The sequence below is a fragment of the Oncorhynchus kisutch genome, linkage group LG18, assembly GCF_002021735.2.
Source record: "Oncorhynchus kisutch isolate 150728-3 linkage group LG18, Okis_V2, whole genome shotgun sequence".
Lineage (NCBI taxonomy): Eukaryota > Metazoa > Chordata > Actinopteri > Salmoniformes > Salmonidae > Oncorhynchus > Oncorhynchus kisutch.
The window spans coordinates 72207388-72217659 of record NC_034191.2 but is presented as its reverse complement, the minus strand read 5'-3'; the positions used below and the strand labels follow the sequence as shown (position 1 = coordinate 72217659).

General features: G+C 40.8%; 1 protein-coding gene across 1 annotated transcript in view; it reads left to right on the top strand.

Annotated features, from left to right (window-relative positions):
* Positions 1-5582: 5582 nt before the first annotated feature.
* The window catches only part of LOC109909828 (apoptosis regulator Bcl-2-like), a 76416-nt gene continuing 71726 nt past the window's right edge, over positions 5583-10272 (top strand). Inside the window, exon 1 of the mRNA XM_020508870.2 lies at positions 5583-6976. Within this exon, the coding sequence (XP_020364459.1) occupies positions 6419-6976 (558 nt within the window). The 5' untranslated portion in view covers positions 5583-6418. The remainder of the gene's footprint in view (positions 6977-10272) is intronic.

Here is a 10272-nt window from a genome sequence, read left to right as displayed (position 1 = left end):
GTCTTTTTTTTTTTTTTTACCTTTATTTAACCAGGCAAGTCAGTTAAGAACACATTCTTATTTTCAATGACGGCCTGGGAACAGTGGGTTAACTGCCTGTTCAGGGGCAGAACGACAGATTTGTACCATGTCAGCTCAGGGGTTTGAACTCGCAACCTTCCGGTTACTAGTCCAACGCTCACTAGGCTACGCTGCCGCCCCACTCAGCTGAATCAGAAAGGACTGAGAGACAGGTAAGGACAATCTGTAATTGCTGCTCTTTCAGAGTATCACTGTGAAAATACCATTCATAACTGAATATGAGTGATTACTGTGACAAATACAATTTGATTTGATTTGATAGCTTGGAAGTCAGCCAACACCAAATCATCTAGCTGTGCTAATATTTACACTCGTGATGTAATATTTACTGAGAACTTAAGAGTTGCATTGCCTCCTTCAGTTAATGCCTAGGCTTTAGATTTGCAGGCTAATGCACTTTTCTGGCATGCAGGAGACCCTGGATCGAACCCGATCAGTCACATTCATACAGACGCACACAGACACACACATAACTTTTCCTCCATAATGTGTAGACTCTGACCTATCATAAAGTTTCATCTGTTTTAACTTAGACTTGTACAAAGGAGCCATGGATTGACATGTGTTTAACTGCAGAGCCAGCTGGGGGAGGAACAGCAGAAATCCAAACAGAGAATCCAGAGGAGAGAGAAAGAGATACAGGAGGTGAAACACTCAAGGTGAGTGTTGACCATTTATCAATGGTGGAAAAAGTACCCACTTCTCATACTTGAGTAAAAGTAAATATACCTTCATTGAAAATGACTCAAGAAAAATATAGTTTTAATAAAAGTCTAAAAGTATTTGGTTTTAAATATACTTAAGTATCAAAAGTAAAAGTATAAATAATTTCAAATAACTTATATTAGGCAAACCAGATGGCACCATTTTCACCATCACCTGTTGATTTTTTCTCTCTTTCTGTTTGTCTTAACAGAACTCTGCACAAGCAGCAGTGGAAGACAGTGAGAAGATCTTTACTGAGCTGATCCGCTCCATTGAGAGAAGGTACTCTGAGGTGAAGGAGCAGATCAGAGCCCAAGAGAAGGCTGAAGTGAGTCGAGCTGAAAGACTCCTGGAGCAACTGGAGCAGGAGATGTCTGAGCTGAGGAGGAGAGAAGCTGAGCTGGAGCAACTCTCACACACAGATGACAACATCACATTCCTCCAGGTGACATCACTGGATCTTTGTCCACAGCATCAGGTGTTTCTGATGAAAGTGAAATGTGTTTCTTTCTCAACAATACTATTTTCCCTGTTTTCTGATCTGTTACTGTAGAGTTTCCAGTCTCTCTGTGTCTCTCCTGGATCTGAGGCCTTACACTGCATCACTGTCAACCAGCACATCTCATTTGAGGATGTTAAGAAATCAGTCTCTGGGCCGAAAAGTCAAGTTGAAAAGATCTGCTCTGGGGAAATTGCCGAAATCTCTGGATACAGTGGATACAGTGAAGCTAAAATGTGTAAATGTCTCTCTATAATCGAGCATTTTGGGTTTGAGATCAAATGTTTTATGAGGTGACAGCTCAGAAATTTTAGGGCATTTTTATACATAGATGTTTCAGAAATGAAGGCACGTTATGTGTCTAGTCACCCATTTGATCAAAAAAAAAATCACAAGTATTTTGACAAATTCGCGATGAACACATCTTCAAGTAAGATTTTAAAATACCTGCAGCACATAGTTAGAGAATATTACCAAGTTTAAATAAAGGTGTTCCTGACTGTTCCTTACTGTCTAGTCCTTTTTTAAACATTATTTCATATAAAGCACCCTAGTTCTCCTAAATGTGGACTCTGAAACTAGTCACGCAAGACATAGTGGTAAATTTACATTTTGATTCTGGTTTTGTTACTAACCATACATTACAATATATTACTGTTGTATATTTAACTAATATAGATTTTCTTTCTCACAATTCTGTATTTAAACAAGCAACAATGAATCTGAGGTGTAGAATTAAGGCTTCTAGACACATAGTGGCTGGTAACCTTATGGTTTGGGTTACAGTCTCCCTGCATAGGGCCAATATCTCAAGCTCAGATTGTCAAAAAGTTATACAAATATGCATACAAGCAGAACACCAATAGAGTAATTTTAGGGCTAAACCCTGAACTAAGTGGCCCATAGGTGGCGCTATAATAAGCACTTAAATTCAAAATCTCAGCCCAGCCACATCATTTGACATATAGCAACTCAAGTCTATACTGTGTTTGTAAAAAGCTAAGAATTTTGTCAAAAGATGAGAAAAAATGTCAATTTTGTAAAAACGAAAGTATATGTTCCCACCCCAAACCTAACTAAACTCAAACCACTCACCTTCTTGTTATCCATCCAATTGATACTGACTGGGGCTTAAGGGCACTGCAAGTTAGGTTTATTCTGTGAAACATGTTGATATTTTCAAAAACATGGAAACAGGATGCAATTGTGGGGTGGCAGGTAGCCTGGCAGGTAGGAGCGTTGGGCCAGTAACCGAAAGGTTTCTAGATTAAATCTCAGAGTTGACAAGGTAAAAAATCTGTTGTTCTGCCCCTGACCAAGGGAGTAAACCAACTGTTCCCCGTTGCAGAAGTTGTGGACAACGATTAAGGCTGCCCTCCGCACCTCTCTGATTCAGAGGGGTCGGGTTAAATGCGGAAGACACATTTCAGTTGAATGCATTCAGTTGTACAAATGACTAGGTATCCTCCTGTCTGTTGTGAACCTAAACTGGTAGCATATTTTGGGCCGATACCTCATGGGGCAATAATAAGTTATTAGAAATGTAATATATGTAGAACTCCCAGTGATTTTGTCATTCAAATTCAAATTATGTCGTGGCTAAGAGCCTTTGTTGTTTCTTGCAGCTACATTTCAGTTCAGATTTGTGTTGAATGTTTAGTCCACCAGATGGCAAACTATCCATAGTTTACAACAATATAGTAAGGCAGGCAGAGCACTCCAGTTACAATGTTTTTGAAGTGCAGATCTAGGATTTAAACCTAAACCTAATCCCAATCTCATCCCTCATAATTTTAAAGGTAATGATATACATTTACATTGGATTATCAGTTAGGGACATGCATACAACATGCAGAGTGGAGTGCTGCTATAAATTCTGAGCAGTAAGATACAGTAGATAGCTGTAGCTTAATTTTAAAAAGATAAGTGGTTGAAACTGTGATTAGAATTTATAAGTGATTATTTGAAGAAAAAAAGATATAATGGTAGCTAGTTTTTTTATGAACTTGAAGGTACAACTATTGACACTTGTTGACACTTGTGAAGATAATAGTGTAATGAGGTTTGTGTGTAGCTTGTGTAGAGGAGTCAGGCGCAGGACAGCAGATATGAGTAAATTACGTTTATTTATTAAAATAGACATATACACTACAATAAAGCGAGCCCACATAACAGACCGTATTACATACAAACAATTACTCCCAAACAAACATGGGGAAACAGACGTTTAAATAATGAACGAGTAATTGGGGAATTGAAACCAGGTGTGTAAGACAAAACAAATGGAAAATGAAAAGTGGATCGGCGATGGCTAGAAGGCCAGTGACGTCGACCTCTGAACGCCGCCCAAACAAGGAGAGGGACCGATTTCGGCGGAAGTCGTGACAAATAGTGTGTTTTCAAAATGATGTTTAGAAGAGACAATTGTCCACTCATCAATGTTATGAAATGGCTCTCCAATGTACAAATGGCTACTGATTTGCACCCACTGACCCTTTATGAGTTCAAACTTTATATGACATCCTTCTGTACTTACTAACTGCATGGCTTGGTCTCTTGGTCTCCTATATGAATAAGTCACATTAATTTAATTAATAAAACCAGAATTTCAGAAATGCACGATGGTGAAAAACAGACTAAAATGAAAAATCATAAGCATTTGAATTAAAAGGTGCATTCCATGTTGGCACGATATGATTGTATCTGAAGTGATATAATGAAATCATGAGTGAAAAGGAAATGTTGAAAGGTCTATAATCCATAATCATATAATTTTTTGATCAACGTTTCATAAAAACTGATCAGAGATTCACATACAAGTGTCAGTACGACACATCTAACATATCCAAACCTGCTTAGAGTATCTTCTTTCACTGAATACTTCTACATCACATTCCCTTACCTGACTACAGGAAACACAGGGAACAACGCAGGTAACATAGTGGTTAATAGCTTTGAGCCAGAAATCAAAAGGTTGCTTGTTTGAATCCCCAAACTGACAAGTTGAAAAAACTATTAATGTGCCCTTGAGCAAGGCACTTATCTCCAGTTGCTCTGGATAAGATTAACTGAAATGTAAATATATTGTAAAGCATGACAAGTTAACAAAACAATGACTACAAACCATATGGTATGTAGTAGCAGCAGCCATGCTTGCCTCAATTCCATAGGACCCCAAATGTTGTCACTTGTCTCTCTGGACACATTCAGTACATTCCTTTCCACTATGCCAGTTGCCTATTAAAGTAACTGCCAGTGCAGAGAAGGCTTGGGGACATTGTTTCAAGAAGAGGAATACATCACTATTGCAATGGCGCACCCCAATGATTCATGTAATTGCATTCATGTTCTCACGTGAGACAGGGGTTCTCATTCAGTCGATGTTAGACCGCTGGGCCGCTCGAGAGCACACAATAGCTTTGTTGTGTCATGTTATTTAGTATTCTGCAACATTACTCTTTCTGTTAGGTTTCTTTTAGGCTTTCTAAGTCACCATCCACTACTAGCGTGTGCGTGTGTGTGTATGTGTGTGTATGTGTGTGTATGTGTGTGTGTGTGTATATGTGTATGTGTGTGTATGTGTGTGTATGTGTGTGTATGTGTGTATGTGTGTGTATGTGTGTATGTGTGTGTATGTGTGTGTATGTATGTGTGTGTGTGTGTGTGTGTATGTATGTGCACACACACATACACACACATCCATCTCAACAGTGTAGAAAAATGATGAACATGTGTGGTGTAAGACAGAAAAAACCATGTTTGAAGGATTCTCTTCATGTGAGGAGCTATAGCCCAAACCAAGAGGTCAGGAGAGGACAGTAGTGAGGGTCTGTCGTTTGATATGGGTCAGTGAACTGGAGGTACGGTAGGGGATTTTATAGTATCAGTTCTGATTTTGTTCTGGAAATATGAGTTCTTTGTAACCATCATATTGATAATACATCTACCATATGAGAGTAAGGGCAGTACACCCTTACTTTAACATTGTTACCATACATTTTGATGTCTATTTGTTCTAAACATTTTGATGTTTATAATGTCTTATCATAGGCTTATCCTGTAACTACATGGTAATAATGTAGTATGTAGGCCTCCTGTCCCTAGTTATTCCACTTTATTGGCTAGCTACTCTGTTATCACATATGTAATGTGTTAAATTGTGCAACATAAACAGATGACCATCATATCTTCCTATGGCCATATGCCTTCACTTAATTAACATAATACAAGAAAAGCTTGAATGAGAGTGACGTAGCTAGAAGGAAGTACCTCCCTGAGTGGGAGTGAGTGGCTCGTCTACGAGGGAGTGGACGAGGGGAAAGCTGACGGCTACTGTAACTCACTGCATGAGAGGAGCGTCGCTGAAATCGTCTGAATACAATACACAAGTAACCTGCGCTTTTCTATCCGTATAAATCTTGGACCTTCTGTCTGGTGCTTCTGTTTGAGTTTTTTGTGCATTTCTCTGTGAAATAAGAGTAGGCTATTTCGAGAGCTGCCTTGCAAATAATTTCTCTTCCGTCTTTCTGGGACTTTGTAGTTAATGTCTGAGGATTCAACCCCAGAACGCAATAATGTAACTGAATCAAATACTTCTTTTTTTCCCGGGACAAATAGGCCTAGCTACACAGTGTTGATTGAAGCAACCGATTGAGACAGTCATACGCTCGTGTTCCAAGTGAGGATCAGCTCAAAGCATATCCAAAACGTATTACTGTTCCAATGGATTCCTGAAAAGGGGCGTACCATATGCAAGAACCAGACATTGCGGGCAGATCATTCTACTACATTCTGTACTGTAAAGTTGACTGGCTGCTGGAACTAGAAATGTATGTTAGAATAGCACCATTTCTTTGACCCGATTAAATATTTGAATGTGCATGTTTTTAAAAGAAAACAGTGTTTCCACATGCTCTTATTGGAATATTTGGAAATACGATTTGATTACTTTGTATTATTTTCTACCACGGCTGGAACAAGCGTTGCTATGCAGATCATGCACTGTTGGCCAATGTTAGCGATACATTTGATCGTCTGACACCATATCTCATTTTAGGGGATATCTTTTAGGCTGTCTCAACCAACTATTGGAAATGTATTTTGCTTAAACAGCTTTTTGGATATTACAAAACCATGATGGCAAACGAGAATCCTTATAACAGTCGCTTTATTGTCGAAAAATACATCCATCACAAACTGTTGAAAGTGGGATTTGTATGGAAATTTCAAGGAGAAAACGATTCTCCAAATAATGGCTTTGGGGACCCCTCTACACCCAACTCCCCCGAAGTTTTTGCACGGAGGTCCCAGCCCACTGCCGCGGGAGAGGACACCGACTCTCCTTACCAAAACAGGAGTCCGCAACCTGACCCACATGCCAGGCTCCACAGGGTCCTGCGCGAGGCGGGTGGCGAGATTGAAAGAATGTATCAGCGGGACTTTGCAGAGATGTCGGGGCAGTTGCATTTTACACCCAGCACGGCACAGAGAAGGTTTACCGCTGTAATAGATGAGCTCTTCAGCGACGGGGTAAACTGGGGTCGGATTGTGGCTTTCTTTGAGTTTGGAGGGACAATGTGCGTGGAGAGCGTCAACCGGGAGATGACGTCCCAAGTAGACAACATCGCTCGTTGGATGACGGAGTACTTAAACGGACCCCTACAGAACTGGATCCAGGAGAATGGTGGCTGGGTATGTTTGTTAATAAATCATTCCGCATTTGCTCAGCCTCTATTACACCTATAGGCATATATGCATCAGTTGCAAATGCATCAGTAGTAAGCACATAAACTTACAGTGGATCAATTCCTTCAGGGGAGCATGCACCTGACCCTACCATTACCTCTGTCTCGTCAACAAATCAGACTACTACCATTGTCTAACATTTGGGTTCCAATGTCAGCCAACCCTGTTATCACGATGGGGACAGAATACCTACATACCTACATGTATTGATAATTGTCTGTTTTTGCTGTCCCTATTCGCCTGGCCAATATTTCAGTCAGTCAAGGGAAACCCTACACCTAGTCTGACTGAAGGTCAATCACACACTGAATGAGCTTGACTGCATTTTACTCTGTAATTTGTTTGCCAGATGTTTGGAAATGGCTGACATAATTTCTCTCCCCCAACATGTGTGCTTTGAGTTGAACTACTACACAGCATGATGTCTTCAAAGATAAACTTGGCGTGTTTCCACCATTCCAGTTTGAATGAATGAACAGAGCGTTTCCCTATTTAGCTTGCACATCAAATGGAGAAAAAAAGCCTCCCCTGTTTCAGTGTCTCCTCTTAGTTCTTTACGTCCTGTCCGCCTGTTTTACTGCATCGCTCGAGCATTGAATAATTTATGGCTGAAATTAGAACAGGCACACCATGATGCTTTCATACACTCCCATCTTGGTGTAGTAGAATCTATGTCTAGGTTACCATAATCACGAATGCACTCCTCATTTGGTAGTTAATTCACCCTCTTTTTCTTTGATTGATAATTTGCATAATCACGGATGAGCAAATGAACTGCTCAAATAGAGAAGCAATGGTTACAGGGACATGATGACCAAATCAGTTCCATGGCTGCGTCCCCGTGCGCCATCATGCGCATGCTGATTTGATCTATCCTCACCAGACGCATTCATGACACGCAGATTAAAATACCAAGACCAACTATGAACCAACAATAATTAATTAAGGGAGAGGTCAAAACACATTTGAAACATCCATGTACATTTAGCTAACATTTAGCTAGCTTGCTGTTGCTAGCTAATTTGTTTCGGGTTGTTATTTTACCTGAAATGCATATGGTCCTTTTTTCCCCTGGATCTTTGTAGAATGTTGACCAATTTTGAGTCACACAAAATGTGTGTTTTCTACTCCGACAATTAATCCACGTATAAAAGTGCAAACCTAGTTAGTTTTTATTTGGTTTTCTTTGATTAATATTGCCTTGTACATTCTTATTCTATGGATTTTATATGGGGGTTGGCAACCAACTTTAAGGTGCATAACCGCCATCAACTGTACTGGAGTGGGGACCTCAGTTCATCTTTCAATCACCCACGTGTGTATATGCTGGTTTAAACCAATGAGTAGATGGGAGAGGTGGGACTTGCAGTGCGTCTAAAATATAACTCTATTTTAGCGTCTGGCTGTGCAGTCGCCTGTTGGCGCGCTCTTGTTTCAATTAATTTATTGAATAACATGTATGTGTACATTTAGTTTGGTCAGCATGTTTACATTTGATTTAGAATTAAGTTTATTTAAATGTCATGATATTGATGAGGCAATATCTTTCATGTCCTCTTTACTTGACCCGTCATCACGATTAATGTGGCATGTGTGGTTCCCAACACACAGGCAGAAACTGTATGCATAGACTGCTGTGGAAAAGGAGAGTGGAGGTGGTAGCTGTCTGGACAGAGCAACAACTGGAGCAGAATAAATAGCAGGGGCCACACAAAACAACCACCATCACCAGGGCTGCTAGGGAAATCACATGTTCATCATAAAGTTGCGTGTTATTTTGGCAGTTTCTTGGCGTTATTGAAGTTGTCTTTGCTCCGCAAAACAATAACTGTTTCCCTGTGTGTGCGTGTGTGCGTGTGTGTGTGTGTGTGTGTGTGTGTGTGTGTGTGTGTGTGTGTGTGTGTGTGCGTGCGTGTGCGTGTGTGTGTGTGTGTGTGTGTGTGTGTGTGTGTGTGTGTGTGTGTGTGCGTGCGTGCGTGCGTGCGTGCGTGCGTGCGTGCGTGCGTGCGTGCGTGCGTGCGTGCGTGCGTGCGTGTGTGTGTGTGTGATTTCTGCATGATTCAAGCTGGCAATGAGCCCCGTCGGGTCTTTTTAAAAATGGTGGGTGGGGAAGCGAAACTAATGTGTGATAGTAAGAAGGAGAGATGTTGTGTGGGAAAACTGCATTTTTTCACTTGATCTGTCCAACTTATCACCTTATCGGCTCTAAAGTGTAAATAAAACACTATAACGAGTTTATATAATGTGTGATTGCGTTCCTATTTGAAGGTTTGTGTCGAATTTGAATCAGGTTTTTAGGACGGTGCTAAAGTGATTTTCAGAAGTAAACAGTTTAAACAGAGTCGTGATCGCTTGCAGTGACAAAGCAAAAGATGACTAGGTATCCCCCCTTACCTGCGTCACTGTCCATTTCTTGTTTTTAAACGATGTGAGAATTTCTACACCTGGTGGAGAGAGATTGTAAGACAGAAATAGTTGCTTTATGCATGCTGTTTGTTACGGCATGACACGTCACGATGTAACGGAGGGTCAGTTTTATCAACTTTTCTCCAACACTATAGAGCCCTTACCATGTCGATCAACGCTTGAATAGAAACGTAGTACACACGCCCGGAATTGGTGCAGCCAGCTGGTTTCTATACGCATTGCGCCGACAGAAACAAACATCTTTCTGGTAAGAAGAGGGACGGGGGCGTATGCCTTATGATTAACGAGACGTGGTGTGATCACAACAACATACAGGAACTTAAGTCCTTCTGTTCACCTGATTTAGAATTCCTCACAATCAAATGTCGACCGCATTATCTACCAAGGGAATTCTCTTCGATTATAATCACAGCCGTATATATTTCACCCCAAGCAGACACATCGATGGCTCTGAACGAACTTTATTTGACTCTATGTAAACTGGAAACCACATATCCTGAGGCTGCATTCATTGTAGCTGGGGATTTTAACAAGGCTAATCTGAAAACAAGACTCCCTAAATTGTATCAGCATATTGATTGCGCAACCAGGGCTGGTAAAACCTTGGATCATTGTTATTCTAACTTTCGCGACTCATATAAGGCCCTCCCCCACCCTCCTTTCGGAAAAGCTGACCACGACTCCATTTTGTTGCTCCCTGCCTACAGACAGAAGCTAAAACAAGAAGCTCCCGCGCTCAGGTCTGTTCAACGCTGGTCCGACCAATCTGATTCCACGCTCCAAGACTGCTTCCATCACGTGGACTGGGATATGTT